The sequence below is a fragment of the Dryobates pubescens genome, chromosome 31, assembly GCF_014839835.1.
Source record: "Dryobates pubescens isolate bDryPub1 chromosome 31, bDryPub1.pri, whole genome shotgun sequence".
NCBI lineage: Eukaryota > Metazoa > Chordata > Aves > Piciformes > Picidae > Dryobates > Dryobates pubescens.
This window is the reverse complement of record NC_071642.1, coordinates 12,264,009-12,290,237: the sequence shown is the minus strand read 5'-3', so window position 1 is coordinate 12,290,237 and position 26,229 is coordinate 12,264,009. Positions and strand designations below refer to the sequence as shown.

The 26,229-nt window shown below is 44.6% G+C and overlaps 2 protein-coding genes across 3 annotated transcripts in view; one reads left to right on the top strand and one right to left on the bottom strand.

Annotated features, from left to right (window-relative positions):
• The first annotated feature begins 723 nt into the window (after window positions 1-723).
• On the top strand, window positions 724-12,426 carry ADRA1A (adrenoceptor alpha 1A). Its single transcript, XM_009901594.2, has 2 exons — window positions 724-1,629; window positions 10,921-12,426. Exons 1-2 carry the CDS (start codon window positions 747-749, stop codon window positions 11,430-11,432), a joined length of 1,395 nt encoding a protein of 464 aa, XP_009899896.2. The 5' UTR covers window positions 724-746; the 3' UTR covers window positions 11,433-12,426.
• Window positions 12,427-21,988: 9,562 nt separating this feature from the next.
• DPYSL2 (dihydropyrimidinase like 2) overlaps window positions 21,989-26,229 on the bottom strand; it is a 53,866-nt gene continuing 49,625 nt past the window's right edge. For both annotated transcript variants that reach the window (XM_054174845.1, XM_054174846.1), the window contains exons 13-14: window positions 24,945-25,110; window positions 21,989-24,228 (exon numbers count right to left, since the gene is read on the bottom strand). In XM_054174845.1, the coding sequence (XP_054030820.1) occupies window positions 24,137-24,228; window positions 24,945-25,110 (258 nt within the window). In that variant the 3' untranslated portion in view covers window positions 21,989-24,136. The remainder of the gene's footprint in view (window positions 24,229-24,944; window positions 25,111-26,229) is intronic.

Here is a 26,229-nt window from a genome sequence, read left to right as displayed (position 1 = left end):
AGCAAACTAAACCTCAACGTCCCCTTCCAAACAAGCAAGAAGCTGAGTTAATCTCCAATTCACAGTCCAGAAGCTGAAGTGACAATTGCTCCACAGCATAGAGAAGCTTTTGTTGACAATTCAGACCCTGAAGATGGGCAGTGACAAGTATCCCAAATGACAGTGCTGAGCAGACACAGGAGCAGCCTCCACCTTGCCAGGTTTCTAAGCCAGTTGTAAGGCAGAATCAGGACTAACACAAGGTAATTAAAAGCATCAGTGATTTCCTCTTGGGAAAGACCAAATCCTGAGATCCTCTTGGGAGAAACCGAAACCTGAGACCCTTTGAGAATTTATGTTACAGAAAGATTGAATCTTCCCCAAAAGACAAGAATTATTTTAACATAGAGTTCCAATGTTTCTCACCCTGTAATCCTGGAAAGTAGGATAAATAGCCTCTCTTTTGTGCAGCCCCACTTCTGCACTGCAAGAAAAATGCAAAAAGAGTTTAACTTTACTTGGAAATGGTGGCTATAAATTGTGCTATGATAGTAAAAGGGAGAAAGGTCAATCTTTCTAGTATGTTTCTGGATCCTTCTCATTGTTCCTGGTGCTTCCTGTCTATGACTTTCTGAAAATCTCTTTTCCCTAGCCAAGACAGACAAAGGTTGCCTGTAGCACCTTCCAACAACTGACCCTATCACTTTTTCTCCCTGAGCTGCGAGTGAAGTACAGCAGCCCCACATGAATGTTACCAGCCACTCACCATGGCTTTCCTCCCTGGAAACTCCTCTGACTGCTCCAACTGCACCCACTCTGTAGGGCCCGTGAACATTTCAAAGGCCATTTCACTAGGTGTTATTCTAGGGGGGCTAATAGTTTTTGGGGTTTTGGGTAACATTCTGGTTATCCTCTCTGTAGCCTGCCACAGGCACCTTCAGAGTGTTACCCACTATTATATAATTAACCTGGCTGTAGCTGACCTCCTCTTGACTTCCACTGTCCTGCCTTTCTCAGCTACTATGGAGATTTTAGGCTATTGGGCCTTTGGGAGAATCTTTTGCAACATCTGGGCAGCTGTTGATGTCCTTTGCTGCACCGCATCCATTATGAGCCTCTGCATCATCTCAATAGACAGATACATCGGAGTAAGCTACCCGTTGAGATATCCAAGTATAGTGACAGAGAAGAGAGGTCTTCTGGCCTTACTGTGTGTTTGGGCTTTGTCTCTGGTGATATCAATTGGACCACTTTTTGGCTGGAAGGAACCGGCACCAGAAGATGAGACCATCTGTCAAATTACTGAGGAGCCTGGCTATGTGCTGTTCTCTGCTCTAGGCTCCTTCTACCTCCCCCTGACTATTATCTTGGTGATGTATTGCCGAGTCTATGTAGTGGCCAAAAGGGAAAACAAAGGTTGGACTTCTGGTCTGAAGACAGAGAGATCTCATTCTGAAGAAGTCACTCTACGCATTCATCGTAAAAATACTCCTGAAACAAGTGGATCAGCATCCAACCCCAAGAGCAAGCATCATTTTTCAGTGCGTCTCCTCAAGTTCTCCAGGGAAAAGAAAGCTGCCAAAACCCTGGGAATAGTTGTGGGATGCTTCGTTCTCTGCTGGCTTCCATTTTTTGTAGTAATGCCTCTCGGTAAGTAAAGCAAAACTTTCTGCCTTTACAGCTCCTTCCCCAGAGCAAGGTACATGTCTGTGCCTGTACACGGTAATGTTGAGCAGAAAATCTCTGGGGGAACCATTTTCTGTTGGAGAGCTGTCAAACCCAAAACCATCACCATCACAGAGTGGTGAACATGAAAAATGAGTCTCAAATGAAACAAAGTATCTCTGGTTCAAATTTAAGCTAAACAGTCTGGAAAAAAATGAAATGATTTAGTACTTTTTCCATGCAGAATATCCTCTTTCAGGGGTAGGATTTATTTCTGACCATCTCTGCTACAGGAATAATATCATTAGATGTGTCTGTGTTCATATCTGAGTCTGCAGCCAGTTGTTCAGGTGATAAAAAGATGCAAAATGTCAAGGGATAAATGCATTCAGAGTCAAAGTATCTCAGCACCTAATAATTCCCACCATGAGGAAAAAAAAAATTCAGCTTGCTATCAGGAAATCACAGAATTATTTTGGTAGGAAAAGACCTTTAAGATCAAGTCCAACCATTACCTAACTCTACCACAACTAGGGCTAAACCGCATCCCTCAGAACTACATCTCTGACTCTTTAAACACCTCCAGGGATGGGGATAACACCCCAAAGGACGGTGAAAGATGCTGTTTCTCATTTAATGCATACTATGAGGTACCATACTCCAAATGACCCGAATGTCATATTTAATTGCCATGGTAATAATTATATTCTAATCATAATCAAACCAGTCGAAAGTCATCAGGAATGATCCTTCAAACTCATTTTATACTTCTCTGGCTGGACTCTATTGTAGACACCTGTTGAGCCCGTTGGCCAAATACTGCCTTCAAGTATTGTGCTGAATATGAATATTTATTCAGCATCTGTAGTTCTAAAGGGGAGGAAAGTCAGGAATTTGTTCTGCTTTGCTATCACTGAAATAGAAAGTACTAATTAAAATTCTAATTAAGCCTTGTTCAGTCAACTGTGATGCAATTTCAGGCTTCAAAAGCAGAATACTAATTGCATACCTCTGTGTGTGCTCTATGTGGCACATCACAAAGGTTGCTCTGAAAAAAGCTGTACTAAATACTCATCGTAGCTTTTGAACCTTGGAACATTAAATATGTGGCAATTTCAGCATCTTTTCCTATAGAAAGGCCTTGTGCTGTACAGGGAAAATACAGTGAGACTGTGTTCAAGTTTGGGCTAGTAACAGAACAATGTGTGCAGCTAAGAAGGAAAATCAGCATGACCTAAGCATGAAAAGAAAGATTTGGGCATTTTTTATTTAATTTGTTTTTAAACCTTGGACAAAGTTGGGTTTATTTTTCAATAAGCCTCTACTGGATTTATCGAGATTTCTAGGTTGCTTCACAAAAACCTGTCACTGATGTTGCCATGTGAAAAACAAAACAACAAATACGGACTTTTCTGTTGGCCAGTCCTGGAGGAAGAGATGTAGATGTTTCATAAGGAGGAGCCCTGGAAGGCCTGGCTCATGCTCTCCAGGATGTCAGCATGTTGGAATGCTGGTTGCCAAGATGTCTGAAACATACCCAAAAAGGATTTGCGAGAACACATTAAACCACATTTTTCATCTGCAAATGTGATTGCCCACACAGAGCACAATTAAATTAATTAATTTACCCTTGATTTAAAAAGAAATTCTGGATGCAAGAGTGGCTTTGCATCCTTTGATGCCTTAGAAGGAAGCTCTGAGATTGGTTTCCCTTTCTTTGTGGTCTTATTACATTATTTGTAAAGCACATAATAAGTCTTTCAAAACATATTTGAAACTCTTATTTAAAAACAACAAATTACTAAGCAGAGAAGCATCACCAAAACAAAGTCTCCAAAAAGAGCCAAGGAAACTCATGAAGCAGGCTGTCCCATCCAGCGACAACTGCATGCAGAATGCCACACCTGTACCCTGCAGAACTCTTTCCAAAAGACAGCCACCACTGTCAGATCTAGTCTGCTGAGAGGGGACTGTGGACACAGGGCGGCAAAGTGATCCCGTCAGGATCACACAGCAAATTAGTGGCAGACGTCAGACTTTTCAGAAGCAGAGGATACTTCACCACTGAAACCATTGGCAGCTGTGGAACCCATAGCAGAGCCATCTGGGCAACAAGACAGCTCTGCAGCTTTGTGGTCATGATGCAGACCTATCAATGGTTTCATCAACCAGTGCAGGCTGTCTGAGACAGACATTCCTAAACTATGCAGTGGCAGGTGCTTACCATTATGTGCAGCAGAAGCTCCCCAGACAAGTTTATTTTACTGTGTTCTACAGCATCTTCAAGATTCCCACATCTATTAACATCAGGTCTACCAGCCAAGATCCAGTTTTCATCAACAACAGCCTTGTTAAAGCATATAATAAATGGGGTAGAAAGTTTTGAGGTCTAGGTATGGGAAGGGCAAAAGAGATAGAAGGGTATTAAGAGGGGATGAAGGTGTGCCATGCACATCACCAGGTGCTGCTGAAAGGAGCTGGAGGAAAAAAAAAATAAAGAGACAATACCTGCAGGGGCCAGCTGCAATCTGTGCAGGTAATGTCTGTCTTTTTCGGATGGAGTTTCATTGCAGATAAAGGGGCCATGCAAAAGCTTTCAGTTGAGTGGTCCAAGTCATCTTCTTCTCACTTGACTTTGGTGTTTGTAGAATGAGCCAGGAAGGATAATCTTGTTGCATGAAAACAAGCGAGGGTAAGATTTATTTTATCTGCATGCTGGAGCCCTCAGCTCCTTTGCTGGTGTCTAAGAAGAGCTTGGGCTTTATTTTGGCTGAATGGAAGGGCTGGCAGGGGGAAGTGGATTTGAGGCTGCTGCCCACTCCCCACCCCATGACAGGCCATTGGGGCTTTCCTGTAGCAGCAGAGATGAGCTGGGTGGGAGGCAGCAGCAGCTAACAAGGGCAATGAATGCCACAGTGCCTGCCTCACCCACCTTGCGTGTCATTAGGTCAGCCACCAGTGCCAGACCACTGTCATTCCCCTCTTGACAGGGGAATGTGGACAGAGGGAGGCAAAGTGATCCAGACAGGATCACACAGCAGATTAATGGCAGGGGTCAGACTTTTTAGATGCAGAAGATATTTCACTAAAACCATTGGCAACTGTGGAGCCCGTAACAGAGCCAGCTGGGCAACAAAACAGCTCTGCAGTTGACCAGTGACTCTGCTCCTAGTTTCAACATTTTCCTCTAAAAGCTTGTTTGAACTCAATATATCTTCAAAAATTTGAAAGAACTGTTGTCCAATCTAGAGCTGCAGTCTTGGCATCCCCCTAATTAAATCTCAGTACCTCTGAAAGCCCCAAGGGCAACAAGAAGTCCTTTTACACAATGGTTCAAGGAAGTCTTAGACTGACCAAAGCACAGGGTAGGAGGTAACAATGAGGTTTTTTTCAACTATGTATGACAGTGCTTGGGGGATTGTTTTGAGGTGAAACATGCACAGACCTGGTGCATAAAAGAGAAAGAAAAAAAAAAAGGTTGGGATATTATAAAAATGGCCTAAACTGGGGCTGACAGTTCATCTCCCTGAGCCAGCAGGTTAAAGGAAGTTCTCCTCCCACTCTACTCTGGTCTGGTCATGCCACACTTTGGGAGTATTGGGTCCAGTTCTGGGCTCCCCAGTAGAAGACAGACAACTAGTGGAGAGAACCATAAGGATGCTCAGGAGACCGGAGCTTCTCTCTTACTAGGAGAAGCTGAGAGACCTGGGGCTGTTTAGTCCAAAGAAGAGAAGCCTGAGAGGGGATCTGATAAATGCTGATCACTATCTAAAGGATAGGAGGCAAGGGTGTGGGGATGGGCTCTTGTCAGTGGTATTCTTCTCTGGAGACTTTCAAAACCAACACAGTTTTCCTATCACAAAATACTGAAGTCCAGCCACTGAAGAAATATTCAGAGCTAGATTACCTATGCTGGTATTTCAGTGTGTTCCCTCAATGACAGAAACAAATAAACAAACAAACAAAAAATTCACAAAAGCCAGAATAAAGCCCCAGATAATTTTCTGGAGCAGTGGGAAGGGTGTTCACACTCCTTGAGCCATGGAGTACAAGGGTGGGGTGGGGGGGTGTTAAACCACTGAATGGGGAGAAAATAAGTGCTGGAGAGAAACAGCTGAGATACTTCCTTGGCAATTGGGGGTGTGGGCTTTTTTTGCTTGGTTTTGGGTTTTGTTTGGTTTGGGTTTTTGGGGGGGATGTTGTTGGTTTTTTTGTTTTTTGCTAATAATTGAGTGTTTCTCATAAACACAGGAAAGGCAACACTGGCCTGGGTTGGTAACTCAGCTACACCAAACCCAGTGCCAAAGATCCTGCTGACATCCCTGTGGCTAGCATTTCTCTGACATTACCAAGTCCTGAAATGTTGTGTTCTGCTGACTCACACTCAGCAAAGCAGCAGAAAGAATTGGTGATATTAATAGCCATTTTCATTGGAAATGAGACAGAAAGAGGAGTCGTACTTTGTGATTCACTTCTGTGGTTCTCCTGCCTGTACTACCTGTCAGAGGTTTGTCCTTGTCTTCAAAACATTCACCACTTTCAAGTGCCTGGAGTAAATGAACCAAGAATGTAATTTTTCAGTCACGCTCTAACGTCATGGTGCAATTTAGGATTGGTTAGTGACTGAAAAATTGATGAGTGATCTCCCACCCCACTCAGCTTTTCCTGCAGAAGATAGCTCCTGGCTTGCTTACACTGAGGATTCCAAAATCACAACGGAGAACCACACAGAGACAAACTTGTGAGACAGGCTGAGACAGACTCATCTCTTCAAACTATTCTCTGAACCAAAGCCTTGAGTTTTATTTAACTTTTTAAGGAAAGTTAAAATTGTATTGTAAGGACATGACTCTGAGAGCAAGGGGTTTGGGACCAACATCAAATATCTTAAAAATGTGAGCAATGAGATCCAGAATCATTCCAGTGCAGCAGCAGGATAGGAGCTGGAACTTCAACAACAATGAAAGTTATTTGTTTGTTTGTTTGTTTAAAAAAAAAAAAGGGTGGTGGTGGTGTTAGATTGGTTTATGTCAGTATAAAAACCTCAGTTTACCTTTCCATCAGTTTACCTTCCCATCAGTTTTTATCAACTTTCTAAATCTGAAGCTGCCCACAGTGAATCTGGAAATAGTTGTGTGCTGAGATGTTTGCTCTTGGCCAGAAATATCACCCATCCTAAGTGGGTACAATATGACACAGAACATAAATTAGGTCTGAAAAAATCCAAATAACCAGAGCACTGTTCCCAGACTGACCCGTTTCTGTTGCCTGTCCTTCCCACCTCTTGCCTGTGTCCAAACACTTGCAGTCTCCTGCTGCCCCAGAGATCTCAATTCAAGCCCTTGTGAAGAGGAACAAACTCTTACTCCTCCTCCTATGTGTTTAGTGTGGGTTAGGGATAGCTGGGCACAGAGTCCCTCTCATTTTCAGCCTGAATCAGCCTCAAAATTCCAGGCTCAGGCACAGATGTAAACTTGCAGGAGTTGACCAATGCTGGCTTTTACCTTTCCTTGCTTGTGGAATAAAGTCCAGTGGTAATGTTGATCTTGGGAACACAAGATGTAACAATGTTTGTAGAGCAGGCTGCCCCTGGTCCCATGTGGGGACATCACTGCTTCTGTGTTTCATCCTCTGGCTCTTTTGGGGCAATTGTTCTGGAGTAGCTGCTGCCCTTCAGCTTGACCCATTTAGGGCAGACCCGAGATGATGAGTTTCAAGCTTTGGCTCCCTGTAAACCAGTCCACTATTCCCATTTCCTGTTTGCTGTGAGTACAGCAGCATGGCTCCTATACCTCAAAGATGTTATGGGTTTGGTCTGATTTCTACACAAGGTTTAAAATGGATACTTCTAATTCTCTAGGACACTTCAAGCCTTGATAACAGAGCACTTACAAATACTGCTTGGTTCTCTGCTCACAAGGTTCACAGGCGCTGCTGTACCCTCCTGAGTGGTGTCTGCAGCTCCTGACTTCCAGGTACTTCAGTCAGCTCCTCACTGCAAACTCTGAATACAGGGGAATGACTTCTTGGCAGGTTGTTGCTGGTCTCTCCTCACACAGGGGTACAACCCCATCTCACCCACATACTAGAATGACCATGCCCTACTGCCTGCCTTTTCCTGATCTCTGACTCCAACACCACTTTTGTGCCACATGACATAAAAGGAGGAAAACAGTAAACTCACACAGAGCTGCAGGACTGAGTAGTGGAGATGGATTTTAACACCATGATGGGTCCATGGGTAATAAAAATATATGGGATTATATTTCCATGGTACTGACAGACGATGCAGGGTAAACACCATAATTTTCTGTAGTCTGGTGGCTTCTAAATCTCTTTGCTGTCCCTCAGTGAAATGACACATTACAGCAGTACTGGTTTTAAACAACTTATAATCAAGCAGCTCTGACTTCTGACAAATGACAGTCAAATTACATCTTTGTGACTGAACCAGCACTTACCAGAAGGTGCATCAAAAAGTTCTCAGAACTGAAGAAACTTCTACTTGACAAACAAGAAAATAAATTATGAGGGAAGGGGTAAGTGATGAAATACTTAATAGCAAAGGATCTCAGAAGGCTAACAGTACATTTTATTTTATCTTGGTTTAGTTAACAAGCAACTGAATTGTGCTACTGACACTTGAGAGTCCTCAACCTCTTCATAGAATCTAAAGGATTGGAAAAGACCTCTGAGATCAAGTCCAACCATCAACCGCACACCACCATCCCCACTAAATCACATCCCCCAGAAACTTCACTAAAATATTGGTCAGGCACTGGAACAGGCTGCCCAGGGAGGCGGTGGAGTCACCGTCCCTGGATATGTTTAGTAAAAGGGTGGACATGGCACTTGGGGAGATGGTTTAATGGGCACAGTGGTGTTGGGCTAACAGGTGGACATGGTCATCTTAGAGGGCTTTCCCAACAAGATGAGCAAAATCTGTCTGTTAAAGCTATTTGATTTTCTTTTCACTGTGTGTTGTTCCAAGGCAACAAGTCTCAGCACTGATGAACCAAAAAAGGTTACGTTAATAAATTAACATACAGATCTTCACCCCAAAAAAAGAGCAAGAGGCAGGCTCTGACACTGGCTGATTTCTATTTTTAACAGACTTTGGCAAGGCACCAGCATTCCATTTAGAGTGAGCCAGAAGTGGCAGCAAACAGAAATTGTTATTGTTTACCCGTTTTTACATTCAACCTCACAAGGCTGATTCCCCAAACTGAGCTTTGTTTCACCTTTAGTTTTAAGACAGAACGGGGAAGTAGTGGAGATGCTGCAATCAAAGGAGGAAATCAAGGGAAAAAAAAGATCATGATCAGGGCATTTTGAAGCCTTTTTTAATTTTTCTATCTGCCAATGACTTCAGCTAGGAAGCTCTTTGAGAAGGTTGGTTAGTTGTTCTTTCACTAAAGGAAGGCAACATTAAAGTTCTGAAGAAAAATCAGAGCAAGTATCACAGAATTATAGAGTGGTTGGGAGTGACCTCTGGAGATCATCATCTAGTCCAACCCTCTGCTAACTCAGGTTCCTGTAGAGCAGGTTGTACAGGACAGTGTCCAGATGAGTTTTGAAAATCTCCAGAGAAGCAGACTCCACAACCTCTCTGGGTAGCCTCCAACAGGGCTCCAGTACACTCACATGAAAGAAGATTATTCCTTAAGTTCAAGTGGGATTCTGGTTTGTACTTCTTACCCCATGTCCTGTCACTGGGCACCGAGAAGAGCCCAGATACATCCTTAGAGACATAATTGAACTGCAGAGGATGACAAATGTATGGATGCATGAATCTTCCAGTGTTTCTTTCAACATGCACTTGCTCACAGTTTTTCAGGGGCAAACAGGAAGACAAGCGTTTGTCAGTGCTAAAACTTCTGTTTATGATAAACCTGACACTGAAGTCCCAAACAAGCCAATTGTGTTTTCTGGGAAATTATTTTCTTCCTTTGCCTGAACTAATTAATGATACTGATTTGACAGAAGCACTTGGCTTGGGTTTTTTCCCCTTTATTTTAAATGGGGCAAGAAACAGCCTTTACCCTTGACAGCATAGGGCAAATAGTTTTCTCTTTTTCTGGTTCTAAATTTATTTTGAAAAATTGGTCTTGGAAGTGCTGTTATCACTTATTCCCACCCTAGTCCCACACTGAGTTTAGTTTTCTGGCTCATTCACATTCACACAAGATTGGCTTTATTTCTAAGAAAGAAAAGGAAAAAAAAAAAAAAAAGAAAGAAACGAAAAGAAAAAAAATACCAAAGAACAGAATTAAAGGATCCTGTTACAATAGGCACTTCCCAGTGTCATTCAAGAAACCCAACAAGTATCTAAACAACTCTCCATAAGCAGCAGAGCTGACTCCTAGATGTTTTAAGTTCTAGAATCATAGAATGTCCTGGGTTGGAAGGAACATTTAGCAGTCATCCAGTCCAACCCCTCTGTCGAAGCAGGATCACCTAGGGCAGGCCACACAGGAATACATCAGGCTGGTTTTGAAAGACTGTAGAGGAGTCTCCACCTCCTCTCTGGGCAGCCTGCTTCAGGTCTCCAGCACCCTCACCATTGAGAAGCGTCTCCTCATGTTGAGATGGAACCCCCCCATGTACCTGTTGTTCTTTGTCCTGTTACTGGGCATCACCAAAAAGAGTCTGGCACCTTCACCCTAACACCCGTCCCTTAGATATTTATGGACATTCGTAAGATCCCCTCTCAGCCTTCTCTTCTCCAGACTAAACAGCCCTAGGTCTCTCAGTCTTTCTCCATAGGTGAGAGGTTCAAGCCCCTTCATCATCTTTCAGTGTCTCTGAATTCTAGATGCATTCTATGCAATAGGAAAATATGGATGGTTAGATTTTCCAAAGGTTTCCAGGGAAAATGAGTACCAAATAGTTCATAGCCCACTCAGTAATCCTACTTTCCAGTCACTCTGGCTTCTGAAGTGGTGCTATTTTCTTGCAGTTTGAAAGCTATTTTGATGACCTCCTAGATATGACCGTTATTTGGCTAACCGATCTTGGACTGTCAGCCCTTGCCTCTCTGGCTGCATAGGGGATACGTTTGTATAATATAGTAGATGTCTTGAATTGATTTCTGATAGAATATCCACATAATTGTATGACACCATCTGTTCTGAAAGACTTATTCCTGCAGGAATTGAACCTTGAGTCCTACGTTTTCCAAGATAAAACAGAATCTGATTTATTTTTTCTAGTGTTTAAGTTTCTTTGGTTACCTGCAATTTCTCATTGCCTCTGCCTGTGTATTTTCCATTTTAGGCTCTTTCTTTCCTGCAATCAAACCCCCGGACACACTTTTTAAAATAACATTTTGGCTTGGGTATTTAAACAGCTGCATCAACCCCATCATCTATCCATGCTCAAGTAAGGAGTTTAAGAAAGCATTCCAAAATGTCCTGAGAGCGCCATGCCTCTCAAGGAAGCAAACAGCAAGAAAGCAATTCCCAAGTTTCAACCTCAACCACCCCACTAGCCAAAGCACAGAGAGTGGCAGAGGTGTGGTCTGTATTCCTGCTGGCTCAGGAGAGACCTTCTATAAGATTTCCAAGTCGGATGGGGTCTGCGAGTGGAAGATATTCTCTGCTGTGCAAAGCATGCCTGCAAAAAATGTAGTTTCTAAAGACTGTACAGCTGCCAAAGTGAAAAGCAAAGGTTTCCTCCAGGAATGCTGTTGTGCAGGCACTTCAGGTAACCTTGTCAACAAAAACTGTCAAGTGCCAACCATTAAAATACACACCATCTCCCTCAGCAAAAATGGGGAAGATGTCTAAAGGACCAGCAGCACGGGCTCACAAACTCAGAGACTCACACAACCGCAATATGGTTACAATTGGAAGGGACCTCTGGAGACCATCTAGTTTGACCTCCCTGCTACAGCAGGGTCACCCAGAGCAGGTTGCTCAGGATCACATCCAGGCAGATTTGGAATTTCTCTGAAGAAGATTCCACAACTTCCTTGAGCATCCTGGACCAATGATCCTTATCATGCTTGTGACTCAGCTAATGGGATGTTGCTCTTTTTATTGGGAAGCAGAAGTGGATGCTATAGCAGTTGAAAGGATCCAGTGAAGCAAATATCATACTATAACACAGGGACAAAGCCTTTGAGGAGACATGTTGTATAGTGCTGATAGCCTAAACAAAACCCCTTAAAGACAGTGAATGGCTTCAGCGGATGGTGAGCACCCTTCAGTCTTCCCAGTGACTGACCTCTGCAAGGGATTGGCTAATGTTTCAAGGCTTCATTTTTTTGTTATATTTGTGTTTCAAAGTTTCCACTGATCTGATTTAAGTGCAGTGGGGGAGGAAGAGCAAACTATGGAAAACCTCATGCTGATTTTAGCATGGATACTTCCAGACAGCTCCACATTTAGAGCCATTCTACAATTCCACCCCCTCAAAAAAAGACTAGACCTCGATTCAATAGCCAGGAGAGCTAAGCCTGAGAGGCTCAGGTCTTGGGACAGCATTTACAGATCTCTGCTCATCTTTCATTAATGGGCTGTGGACAAGAACATTTTCCTACCTTGTCTTGCCTCTTTTGTTTGCATCTAGATTGTGCTCTCCTTCTGAGCAATGGAAGTTAAGCACATTAAAGAACTTAAGGATCTGCATCCCCTTAGAAGGGCCATCCTTTGGGAATCAGGGAGAAAAGCATTTGGAAGCATGCTATATTTTAATATAGCTAATAAAAATAAATAAATTAATGAGCTGTTCAGCATCTGGAAGAAATAGTGGGAGAAATTCTCTGTACAATATTAGACATAACTCCTCCTGAGCCTGCCAAGTGAGAGTGCATCTTCTTGAAACAACACATAAGCCTTCACTCAATATCAACTCCTGTGCTGAATATCTACTGGTTTGAGAAGGAAAAGGGCTTAAGACAAAGTTAGCTTTCAAAGGATAGAGCCTTGGAATGACACCTTGCTGTTATTAATGAGGAATCATCATTCATTCATGTCTCATTCAGTATTAAGTGCCCAAAGTTAAGAGAATTTCAGTCTTCTAGGAAGGGGGTGGGGGAAGGATAAAGGATGGAAATGGCTCACCTTTTATATTTTGCTGTTATTTAAAATGAACTTGGCTCTGGTGAAAGAGCTGCAGATGCAGAGGCTGAATGTATTTGTCTATCCAAAAAGCACTAGCAGAACAATAAATTTCCCAGTGGGTTGCCATCTATCATCATGCGTGACATCTTTCTAAAATCAGGACTTGTCTGTCATGTGAAATACCATAGGAGCACAGAACAGAGAGCAGAAGGTGGTCATATGGGAAGTAAGAGTTCAGTGGAGTGCTCAAAGCCACAGCCAGTGGATCACACTGACCTGTCAATCAATGTGTCCTGACTGAATTCCTTGGGGGATGTGTCTAATATCCCGCTGTCGCTCAGTATTTACTGTTGAGGGCAACAGCCAAGATTTCCATCCTGGGCAGAGCAGATAATCTCCCCTGCACAGGACTGAGAGCTGAGGCATCATAGAGACAACTTCTAATTGACACAGGCTGAGGCTAAGCAGACCACCAATCTCCTCCTCACAGGGCATGGAAAGTTCAATATTTGAGTTTCCATAGATAATGTTCATTCGGCTTTACTGTCTCATGTTTTTGAGACTTCTTGTACTCGCTAGAATTATTCAGATCCCAAATAGTTCAGATCTACCCACTGTTCAAATAAAGGTCTCCTCTTTTTTTCCTTTTTGCATTATGCTCTGCCAAGTCCAAGGATAAGTTAAGCATTGTATAGAAGAATATTTTCCTTTGCCAGGTTTTAACATCTTGAAAATCAATGGCATTGAAAAGAGGAAAGATTAAGCCAGGAATATTTCTTGCCTTTCTACTTCTCAGAGCCAGCAAACCCACAAAGTTTCAGTCTCTCTTGAAAAAATTTCCTGCCTGCTTTTTTTCCATTTTCTAGAAGGCAACAGTGGCAGACTGGAGAATCAGATACTGACTCAAGTCAGTTTAAAAAGATCTTACTGCTGCACTGAAGTGGAATTTACTTAGTTCTAGGTATGCCTGTGGGCCTCACATTAACTAATGCTCATGTGTGATTGGGGTTTTATGAGGAACACCCCTTTAAAATAAAGCTTCTGAGGCACAGAGTGACTCAGTGGTTCGCTTAAGGAAGATTTTAGCTGCCCGGTGTTGAATCCATGCTTGGTAATAAACTTTGTGTCCTCCTCAGAGATACCTTTATGCTCTTCCCTGTCTTAGTATTGTTTGGATAATCAAGCTGATGCTAAAAACCAACCCAGAAGGAGAAGCTGTTGACAACAGTTATTTCTGAATGATCCTTCTGACAACAGAGCCAAAGAGAAAATCCATTTGGGTCTTTAAGATGTTGCCCATTTGGGACCTGCATCATTTGCTAGAAGAAAAAAACTTTCTAATAGCTCACAAGAGAACAGTTGTAATGAGCAGCCTTTTGTGTCTGCTCTCTGCTTGCTACTTTCCTCATCCCTGCTTTCAGCCACCCTCCTGCCCAGAGGCTTTGTTTCTAAATAAGCTCAAGAGTCCACAAGCACATTGTTATGGTTTAAACTTTCCTGGAGTCCAAAAGCCCAAATGGAACAGATTTAGCTTTGCCTCCCCTCTCCCTTTTCCCCAGTAGGGTAAAGGCAAATTAGGCAAGAGAAAAGAGAGGTAAAATTATGAAAGAAAAGAGTCTGGAATCAATTTGAAAGTAAAAAGGTAAGTTTAACAAACTATATGTGGCATTTGAGTAAAAGGGAAAGTTACAAAGGTATAAATGAAAAGGGTAAACAAAAAAAACAATATACAAAATGAGGCCCATCTGGCGTAGAACCCTCTCAATGTAAATGTGGATTCTCCTTAGATACAGTCCTTAAGAGTGTGGATGCAGCATGGAGCAGGCTTCACCATGTGTTAGCCACAGGAGCAGCAAAGGGTCTGTCAGGCAGGACAGTGGCAAGAACAAGAGGAAGAGGCAGGACGATGGCTCCCCTTAAATAGGCTTGCTGGACAGGAAGGGGAAATGGAATAGCCCTTGACCTGAGGAGCCCTGTCGTAGTTTGGGCTGGGTGCCCTCTGCTACAGGGGTGTTTCCTGTGTCCAGAAGTCCAGCCCAGTGGGTGGACACAGGAAATTCTGTATTTCTACCATAATCCCTTGCACCATTATAAATTTTGCAGTGGGTTCTGGCACTTCCTCTTTCCTTCCCTCTCTGAGTCTTGGTAACTGGGGGAGAGATCTCCTGGCCATAGGCCTGATTGGACCCAAGGCCGCTGGGGGATGGGCAGTCTCAGGTCTGGCCAGCTGAGACCAGCCTAGCAGTAGGGCGGGGGAGGAGGAACCCTGGGGGTTTTGGGTGCACCCTCAGGTGGGGTTGGGGTCTTTCTGGGTCTATTTTGGTCTCTTTCTTGTCACTGTGTTTCTTTTTTTGTACACACTCACTGTTCTCTATTTAAACTTTCCACCACTTTTGCAATCTGTTTGTCTGAGTTGTTATTTCTGCACGTGGTGGGAAGGGAGTTTGCCCCAACCCATTACAAACCCTCACCGTGGGTGGGGGAACCAAGTCTCTCTGCCCACCTGGGTCAGGTTTCTATGTCCACCTGTGGGCTAGGTTCTTTTCAGCCCCTCCAGGAATGGGTGTAACCTGACATGTTCTCTGAATGAATCTATCTAGTATTTACTGTTTCTGGCCTGATTATAATGAGACTCACAGGGAGAAGGTTTGACTATCTAGCCAGACCAATCCTGTCATTTCCTATCAGTGTACAGAAGTAAACTAAACCTTCTCCATCTGTAAAAGGGGGCTAATCCGTAAGCATCATCAACCAGCTTTTGAAGGCATTCCCAAACAGATCACTTAATATATGACAGCATTATGAAAATCCAAAGCATTGCAGAGGTAGCTTGTGGTGCACTGAAATAAAGATCTTCCATGCAGCTTGATAAATGCAATTGAATCACTTATTCCCCAGGTATTAGGGATTCAACTGAAACATCATACCTTCTACACAGAGCATGCTGCATATTGCTCCTGCTGACAGAGAAGAGGAAAATAATAAGCACGAGCTAAAGGTGTCAAGGGAGACCTACGCACTGCAGGAAACTGTCACCTAAGAAATAACTCATCTTTTGGTTCCACAACACATTCAGATCTCTAGTTAGTGCAGATTACTGTCTGCTACAGTGAGATCAAACCCAAACTGAGAAATATCCTCCTTTAGCACCATGATAACATTAAGATCTTTTTCAAAGTCCAAAATGTCCCAAGTGTTAATAGTGGAAAGCAAAAATGATGTTCCAGTACTTGTTGTCTGGGAGTGACCGTCAAGACTGTCTTGCATTGCTCTGAATTTCTTCTCTGATCTGATAAAACTCTGTCCCTGGGAAACATTTTCTGAATTAAGAAAATAAACCTAGCCAGCACTTTGGCTGTGTTCCACTTAAAAAGCAGTTCGGAACTCGGCTGACAATCACAGCTTCATTGTCTACTGATACCAAACCTTGGCTGAACGTCACCAAACACCCAGGTCTATTTACTGGCCTTATGGCTGTGGGAATTGTGAGTGAGCTGGTTTGGGCTTTTTTTAGCTTTGTCAGACTTTGGTTGCAAAAATGTTTCCTTTTTCTTTTGCCTGCTGCAGCATTTTGCCTGCCTGTTGTACAAGCCTGGCTGCCAGTGTTTCTTAAATGTGAAAGCAGGCACTGCATTTTCTGAACATGGTGTTCTAATGTCACCCAATTTCAAGACCCATTGTTTACCATGCAACATGTTGGTCATGCTGGTCATCTTCTTGAGCAAAACTGAATGTCTATGAAATATTGCTAGGTCCACTTATTGGGGGAAATGTGCACTTTGGGATGTGACCTACAAGTCTCTTTGGTTCTTTGTTGTGGTTTGGTTTTGTTTTGTGGGTTTTATTGTTTGTTTGGGGGTTTAATTATTATTATTATTTTATTTTTCTTTCCCAAAATTATTTTTACTTTTCCCTTTCAACAAACATTTCAGGCAGAGAATCAGTAGAGATTCCCACCAGTAGGGCTGTTCTCAGTAGGGTTTGGGGAGAGGAAGGTACAAGGGTAATAAAGAACTCAAACTTGTATTTCTGCTTGAAAAATTTTGAAAGGAGTTTGAAAACTTCATTTGGGCCCCAGATCCTCACTATGCCTATTTGGTTTGCTTACAGTAAAACATCATCTCTCAGATGAAATCCAGCTCATTTTGCTGTATTCCTTATAAATAAACACTAAGCGAATATTCTCAATCCAAGAATGTAAATCCTCTTGGGAAAGGCAGTGCTGAATGACTGTTTTCCATGATTTATAAAGGAAGAACTATGACACAGTGAAGGAAAGACAGACTTCCAAAGCAGCTGATGCATGAGGAACCTAGAAAGCCCAGGCTGTGGCTGTCACTGGTGGAACCTTGGAAAATGTCATCCTAAGCCTCAGGGAAACTGGGAAAAATCTATAAATGAAAAAACCCAGTTGCCCTCCCGCTTCTTTTATAGGTCTGTACTTCTCTGGTTCACAGACTTCAGTTGCAAAGCCCTTTAAGATCATAAAGCTAACAATTCTCTACCAAAGCTGGTGCTAAATTATGTCCCTCAGAACCACATGTCTGTGGCTTTAAACACCTTCACAGATGGGGATTCAACCACCTCCTTGGGAAGCCCTTTCCAGTCTTTGAGAACCATTTTAGGGAAGGAGTTACATGGTTGCATAGAATCATAGAATGGTCTGGGTTGGAAGGGATCTCCAAAGGTCCAACCCCCTCTGCAGTAAGCAGAGGCATTTTCAACTAGGTCAGGTTGCCCAGAGCCCTGTCAAGGATCACCTTGAATATCTCCAGGGATGGGTCCCCAACCACCTCCCTAGGCAACCTGTTCCAGTTTCTTCTAAGGGCCAACCTAAACCTCCCGTGGTGCATCTTGAAGCCGTTTCCTCTCATTCTATCACTTGTTACCAGGGAGAAGAGACCACGCCCCCACACCTGGCTCCAACCTCCTTTTTTTCTCTCATTATAGCTGCTGAGATGAATGCAGCTGGCAGCAAACGAAGCTTTTGGCTAACACCTCCTACTTTCAGTTGTGATGCTCCTTCATCATCAAGTTGCTGCCAGAAATCACACTGAGCTCCTTTGAGGTGTCATGATCCAATGCTGGATAATTTAGCAGAAGTTAACCCCCCTCGCTTTCCAGCTTGTTCTCAAATTTTAGAGGGGCTGGGTGCGGCTGAGCTTAACTTCTGGGCGATGCCCAACTGGATCTTTAGTGTGACCAACTTAACATTCTCGAGAACAGAATCAAGACTCAAACGGAGCCAAGTGCCAAGCCACTTCATTTAACAGCAACAGGTCTGAGTACCCCGGGGGTCGGAGCCGTGGGGAGCGCGCATCGTTATCCCGCGTGTGGGGACCAGGCAGGACTGCAGCTCCCGGTGGCTGCTCTCCGCGACGACAGCAGCTCCCGGTGGCTGCTCTCCGCGACGACAGCAGCTCCCGGTGGCTGCTCTCCGCGACAGCAGCTCCCGGTGGCTGCTCTCCGCGACGACAGCAGCTCCCGGTGGCTGCCCTCCGCGACAACAGCTCCCGGTAGCTGCTCTCCGCGACGACAGCAGCTCCCGGTGGCTGCCCTCCGCGACAACAGCTCCCGGTGGCTGCTCTCCGCGACGACAGCAGCGCGCTCCCTCTGGGGCGGCGGCAGCAGCTCGCAGGAAGTTCTCCTAAGAGTTTCTCGGCAAACCCTTCCAAGCAGTTCTAGCAACCCGCAGAGGCAGCAGCTCCTGACATATCCTCACTGCAGCTTCCCCCAGCAGTTTCTCTAGCAAAGTTCTTCCCGATTCCCGGTAGCTGATTCTCAGTCTCTAGCAGCCAATGTCCCGGTAGCCGAATTCCCCATCTCCGCCCTGCTGTGACGCCTTTTATAGGTTCACACTGCTGCTGAAAATAGCCCCCTGCCCCAGTTCGGCAGGGGAATGCATGCCCAGGGCAGTCTCCAGGGCCCGACAGGCTCTCAGTCGACCTTGTCGCCAGGGAGTCTTCAGGTTCCCAAAGTCCCTCGGTCGATCCCAGGGGGCTGAAGCCGAGCTCCCCGTGTCCCAAACGATTCTCCCAACAATGTCGAGCCACATCTATAATAATTTCTGGTCCTTCACAAGATGAAACATTTACCACCTGTTAGTGAATCAAGTAACAGCATCAGTGCGAATTCATTGGCTCCATGTCACTTACACCATATATCCCCTCTGTTGGCAGCTCCCATGATTTAGCCTTGGGAGAGACCAAGGACTCCAAAATGCTACTTCTGTATCAGGAATGTTTTGCATTTCTCTTGAGAGTCATAAAAACCTCAGAGTAATGGTGCTATAGCTGGAGATGGAGTGGAGGAGGGGGCAGGCAGGAAGAATATTGCCACAGAGTTTTAGGATTTAAAAGCATTCCTTTCCCGGAGCACTTGTAAAAGGAAGGACAAACCCAGTCTGGTGGTTATGGGCAGTTTTGTTAAACCCAGGGACCACTAGTCACACACACACACACACACACACACACACACACACACACACACATAAAAGATAAAGACATCAAACCCTTCCTAATATTTTATCTATTTGGTTTTAATTCTAAGAATTGAGAGGGGGCAGGGAATCAGGTATTTTGGGAAAGAAGAAGAACATCCTTCAATAACTTTTATAATCTGAGGATGCCCAGCAATATCCCCTGATCCTACCTGAAGTCTGAAGGGATAATGTAGGGGAGATCTCATCTATCTTCCAGTACCTGAATGGGGCTACAGGAAAGCTGTCGAGGGGCTTTTTATAGTCCCTCTGGATCTGGACAGGTTAGACCAATGGGCCAAGGCTAATTGTGTGAAGCTCAACAAGGCCAAGTGCCAGATCCTGCACTTGGGTCACACTAGCCCCATGGTAAGCTACAGACTTGAGGATGCATTGTTGGAAAGCTACGACTCAGAGAAGGACCCCAGGGGTATAAGTAGACAGTTGACTGCAATGTGCCCAGATAGCCAAGAAAGCCAATGGCATCCTGGTTTGCCTTGGAAACACTGTGGCCAGTGGGAACAGGGAGGTGATCACCTCCTGTGCTTAGCACTGACGCAGCCACAACTTGAGTATTGTGTTCAGTTCTGGGCCCCTTACTATAGGAAGGACACTGAAGGGCTGGAGCATGTCCAGAGAAGGGCAAGGAAACTAGAGAAGGGTCTAGAACACGTGGCCTACAAGGAGGGGCTCAGGGAGCTAGGGTTGTTTAGGCTGAAGAGGAAGCTGAGGGGAGACCTCATCACTCTCTACAGCTCCCTGAAAGGAGGTTGGAGAGAGGAGGGGACAGTGTTTTCTCCTAGGTGTCAAGCAAGAGGAGCAGAGGGAATGGCTCCAAGCAGCACCAGGTGAGATTCAGATTGGATCTCAGGAAATATTTGTTCACTGAAAGGGTTCTCAAACATTTGAATGGTCTTCCCAGGGCAGTGCTGAAGTCACTATCCCAGCGGGGCTTCAAGCAGCATATGGACCTGGTGCTTAGGGACATGGTTTAGTGCTGATACTGCAGCGCTGGGTCGAGGGTTGGACTGGATGAGCTTGGAGGTCTCGTTCAACCAGGTAGGGTCTGTGATTCGGCGTGATTTCCGCATCTCCTGCTGCCACCTTACGGCAGTGAGCTTAACCTGCACCTCCCGTGCTGGACAAAAATGGGGAGGAAAAAAAGACTCCGAGGCTTCCAGGCCTGCAGAGCAAGCAGATAAAAGTCCTAAATCCTTCAACTTTTAGCTCATAAACCCGGGGAAATTTAAGTTACTAAAACCTAGCGTTAATTAATAGGACTTTAGACTTGTAAGATCATCAAATCCAACCATTCTCTACCTCTACAAAGTCTGGTGCTAACCCATGTCTCTCGGCACTGCATCTCTGCAGCTTTGACACACCACTTCTCCTCAAGAGCTGACAGCTAGTGTTCCAGGTCATTGGATCAGATTCATCTGCTGCTTGCTCTGCTCCCTTTAGCTACTAATTCCACATCAATGTTAAGATCAGATAAGGTCCACACACTAGGTCTTAAATGAGTGGCCAAAGACCAGTCAACAAGAAACCTGCAGAGAACCAAATGAGAGCCCTAAGATGAGTCTCACCACTGCCAGCTTAAGGAATTAGCTGGGTTAACTGGTTTACAGAACACAGATTTGCCTGTGTTCTTCTGTAGCAACAAACCAGCATTAGCTTCAGCATCTTCCTGGCATTTCTGACTGGTTTTGCGCCTCAGGACTTGCTAGGTTTAGGTCTTGCTGTTGATGACTTCTTCCTCAGAAACCTCCATATGCTTCAGGTAGGTTTGGAAAGCCTACAGAAAAAGAGACTCCACAGCCTCTCTAGGTAGCCAGGGCCAGGGCTCCAGCACCCTCAAAGTACACAAGTTTCTGCCTTCTCTGTGCCTCCTGAACTGGGGAGCCCAGAAGGGGACCCACTACTCCTCTACTCCTCACCAGTGCAGAGTAGTGAGGGAGGAGAACCTCCCTCAACTTGCTGGCCACACTCTTCTTCACACACCCCAGGAAATTACACTGTGGACCACTGATTCATCTTTTCCATCACCATCTTCCAAGGAAGCACGGGACCTTTTCCTCAGCTCTACTCCTGCACAGCTCACTCCTGCAGAGATTGGAAGGTTGGCTGTTACCCAGAACAAGCATCGCCACGAGACAGACACACCTAGTGAAACAACAACGTTTTGTCTTTATTAGGAGTTCCCAGGTAATATAACACAGAGTCCTTCAGGAATAAAACACAAGACTTGGGGTGGGTTTTGCCATTGAGACAATGGTCAAATATCAGTACTCCCTTTTGTCTACACACATGATCAGCTTTAGCACTTACAGCTCCTCCACTCATGGTTCACAATCACAAATCCAAGGGTTAAAATCCAGCTAGTATTAAATCCTACTTTTATTTTTAGAGCTTCAAGTCACTGCGGTTAATTAATTAAGTCATCTTTTTTTTCTTTAAGCATTTACATATGACATTCATAAAACAGACACAAAGCGGACAAGCTCTCACAGGAAAAAAACATGCTTACATAGCCTGCAAAAATCTTTTTGGGGGATTTTTTTCTTCCTTTTGAAGAACAAATTAAAAGATCTTCATGAGTCAGTGAAGGAAAAAATAAAACAAAAAGGAAGACTTAAGTGAATACTGAAGAGCCGCAAAGTGTTTCGGAGAAGTGAAACGGATCTGCAATTCTTTTCTCTCTCCCCAACTTGTTGAAATTGGTTTTAACACACAGGTGGGGAAAAAAAAAAACAACAAACCAACCCAAAAAAACCCCACACACTAAAACATCCCTCCCCCAAACCAAACAAAAAACCCCACCAAAAAACCCAACAAAAACAACAAACAAAAAAACAACCAAAAGAAAAAAGCTGCAATATATAATTAAGTTCACAGATTACTTAAAGTGCAAAACTCTTACGCAAAACTAAAAGACACAAGAGGCATGGCAATGACTTTACTGAACTTTTGTGCTGAAAGGGGCCCAAAGGAATCAGGTGCTGAAGCTGGGAGGCTCTGGGTTACTAAGAAGCTTCCAGATCCTTTACAAATCCCAGCATTAATACCTCCTAAACCCAAATTTTATACTTGTTTCTCAAAAGCCTTCACATACATAGGTTGTTTTATTTTTTTTCCCCTAAAAGAACCTGTAAATACCATTTAAGAGAATTCAGATATGGAAAACCAAGGTCAATGTAGGTGGCAAAGTACAAAGAGAAGAGAAAGCAGAAGATGCAGGCAAGTGCCAGGGCACACAGACAGTGGAAGTAACGCTGTGTTAACTGTGGGTAGAAAAGCTCTTTATGCTAAGAGACAAGTCCTTGGGACCACCTAGGACTCTAGCTAAGTGGGAATTTAATGGTCCAGATTTATTCTGTGTCCCAAAAATGATAAACCTCCAACACCAGGGCTAAAAGACCTTCCATCCCAGAAGACAGTTAAGCACCCAGGTCCCACTGACTGCCACAGAAGATTCCAAATTCATTTAAGGACCACCCATGGGCTTTGGTCTCAAATCTGGGGCAGCAGGCATCTGAGGAAGGATGGGGAACCACCAGGCCTTCTGAATATTTGCACAAGGGAAGATTCTTGAAGAAATGTGCAATTGCATCATTTGCACTGGCCATGAGAGATTCTCAGCTGCTGTTAAACCATGGAGCTGCTCTGAGGCTCCCAGTTTACATCATCTGGGCATCTGGACTGGAACTGGAATTGCCATAGATGCTTGGGCAAACACTCAGTCGACCAGCCTTCTGATGAGAACTTAGATGGCCAGGAAGGGGGAACATGACTGCTACAGAAATCTTTCAAGCAACATGTTGCTCTTTGTGGCCCCCTTCTTATGGATTTTCACTTCTGGGAACAGAAGACAAACTAGCTGCTAGAAACTTACCAAGAGACACCATCCCAGCTCCTCAGCTGGAATCCAGCCCCTTTATTTGCACCAGTTCAAGACCTATAGTACACTGAAGTGAAGATCATAGCTTATGAACCTGCTCTGCAACCTCCCATTGCAGCTAAGTGGGAAGTGTTGGCTGGAACGATGCAACCTAGAAACACCTGAAATACCACAGTGGCTGTGGCAGTGACACTGGTGACAGTCTGTGATTTGAATGAGGTTTAGGAACAACAGGGAAGAAAAGGGAAACCTCCAGTTCTCAGCTAAGGCTTTTGTAAATTCCATGACACAGACTTACTAAAAACACACAGGCAAACATAAAAAAGCCCCACCAATGACAGAAGTTTCCTGATTTGCAGCAAAATCCAGAAGGAAAAATTAAATGAAAACCCAAAGCAACAGAAGCAAAGTCAAGGATTCTAGCTCAGCCAATGGCTGGGGGATGGTGTGATTGGGCACTTCCCAGTGATGGGTCCTGCTTCCTCTCTCTGGCAGCAGGCAGTTACTCAGTGACCTCCAAGGTGGTGCTGGGGGTTGGACAGGCTGGGATTGCTTCCCTCTGTGCCCACCTAGCTATCCTGCTAGAACACAGAACCCTACAGAATATCCAGTTTGACACCCTTGAACTACTCTGTGGTGTGACATCAAAAATAAGAAAAAAAAGGAAAAAAAGAAAAGCTATCTTTAACATTTAGTATAATATATTCCTGTGTGTGTGTCTTAAAGGCAGCTCCTGGGAAATTCACTTTATGCTTCCTTTATTAAAAGAAAGATGATGAATGGGACAGAGGCCACGTATCTCAAACATCCTCTTTACATGTACTTTTTGCATGTCAGATGTGTCAAAACAGGGTTTGTTTCTTTAAATGTGTAGGAGCTGAGGGGAAAAGTGAGAGGGGCTGATGAAAATGAGAAGGGAATCCGAGGGGATTGAAAGCCTTACTTCAGCACCCCCCTCACCGGTTGCCCACAGTAACTGTCACAGGCTCTAAAAGAATCAGAATGGGTCTCCAGGTGCCCCCGTGCCCCAGTCCGAGAAGCGGTTGGTCCTTAGCCCAAGCTGGTGATGTTGGCACGACCCCCGGGCGGTGCCACGATGCGCTGGGTTGTGCGGCGTGGGATGTTGTCGTCAATCTGTGCCCCTGTAGAAGAGAGAAGCAACTTCAGGTTCCATCCTGTGCCAGAGTTTGAGATGAACCTACTCCTGCTGGCCACACTATTGCAGATCCAGGCCAGGATTCTGGTGGCCTTCTTGGTCACCTGGGTACACACTGCCTCGTGCTCAGCCAGCTGTCAAACACCCCAATGTCCTTTTCTGCTGGACAGTTTCCAACCACACTGCCCAGGCCTGGAACCTTTGTGGTGGTGCTGTGACCCAAGTGCTATAATCCTGCTGAAAGCTGTTCTGCAGGTTCTCCTGCTCCACCTGAGCAGACACCTGAACCACCCACCCCTGCACAGATAAAGGCTGGCTAAATCATTTTCCCTTAGCAAGTCTTTTCACAGCCTTTTTCCCTTGCTGCACTGAAACACTATGCTGAGAAACCATCTGCCCAACAGCTGCTCTCAGCTGGCAAAACTCCACTCAGGATGGTGCCACCTGTCCTCTTCAGACATCTGGCTGAGGATCGAATCCAGAAGGCAATTGGACTCAGCACCTGTGCTTGTGCCATGACATGAAAACAGCAGGACTTTATGATGGTTCCTGTGCTGCCCTTCTTCCATTCTAAGGGGATAACCTCCAAGCTAGAAACACATCACAGACTAAGCCACTCCCTGTTCAGCAGAATTAATGTAGAGTAAGGGAGTGCAATTTCCTCAACAAGCCATGATTTCAAAGCCCCATGGCAGTATGTACCAGACAAGCTGAATCCAGACTGATGCAGGTTCCTCACAGGTGGGGCCTGCTGTTTGGCAGGAGATGTCTTAGCTGAAGACGCTGGTGTGACAGTCTTCGGTGTCACTGACACTTCGCAGACAGGTCCATCATAGAGGCCTCGAGGCACACCCCGCAGCTCAGCCAGCTGCAAAACACAGAAGCAGGCAGCCTTCAGGGTCAAAACAGCCTTCAAAACACAACTAAACAGCTGCCCAGATGTTGCTAAGGCAACAGCACACACATTCAGATTTGTCTTTGGTAAGAGGATAGGAAGGCATCCATCACTGACTCTGTGTCAGGCTCTAGAGCAGCACAGCTCAAATCGAACATATTTTGGACTTCTGTGGCTCCAGCAAGTTGCTGGCAAGTGTGAGCAGCCTACAGAAGACAGCCAGTCTGTCCCTTGTACCACAGCTTCTGTTCTTTAATGATCTCAACCTACCTGTTGTTGGATTAAAGGCTCCTGACTCATCTACTCATCCCCCAAAAGCCTAACCATGCTGAGACAGAGGCAGGTCTGCAAAGAGAGAGAAGCCAGCCCAGCTTCACAGCACTGTGAGCTCTGGATTGGGTTAAGCACAATTACTCCAGCTGAGGTGCTGCCCAGTTGGATTTATAGGTCAGACATATTTCTGTGGGAGACCAGAATACAAAAGAAACCACAGATCTGTTCTCTGTGGTGCTACATTATTTTAGGTTGTAATTTTGATAACTTGCAATTTCTTCCAAAGAACAGTAAGGAAAGACCAAGGAACACAAAGATCACCTGTGGTCTGCAGAACTAGCACAGCCCTGGCTCTGTCCAGGAGAGGGAAACACTTCAAATATCAAAATACTTTCATTGTCAGAAAACTGACTTCACCTATAAATAAGACTTCTTAAATTCTCGGCAACTAAGCTACAGATGAGTTCAGTGTTCCCTTCTCTGTCAGTTTTTACCAACTAAAAGCACATCACAAGGCAGTTTCTGCTTTGAATGGGTGTATTTGACAAAAACTTTCCCAACAATATTAGCCTCTTAAAAATAGGACATTCTCACTTTTCAACAGGCTGTAGGCTGTGCCTGTGACTCAGCAGTCACCAGATACAAGCATCTGATCATGTCTGACAGAAGGGAAATAGCATCATATATTACAGACTCACAGAAAGGGACCTCTGGAGATCATCTAGTCCAACCCACCTGCCAGAACAGGTACACACAGGGCTGTGCCCAGATAGGTTTGGAATGGTTGCACCTATAACAATAAATTAGAATTCTACCTGA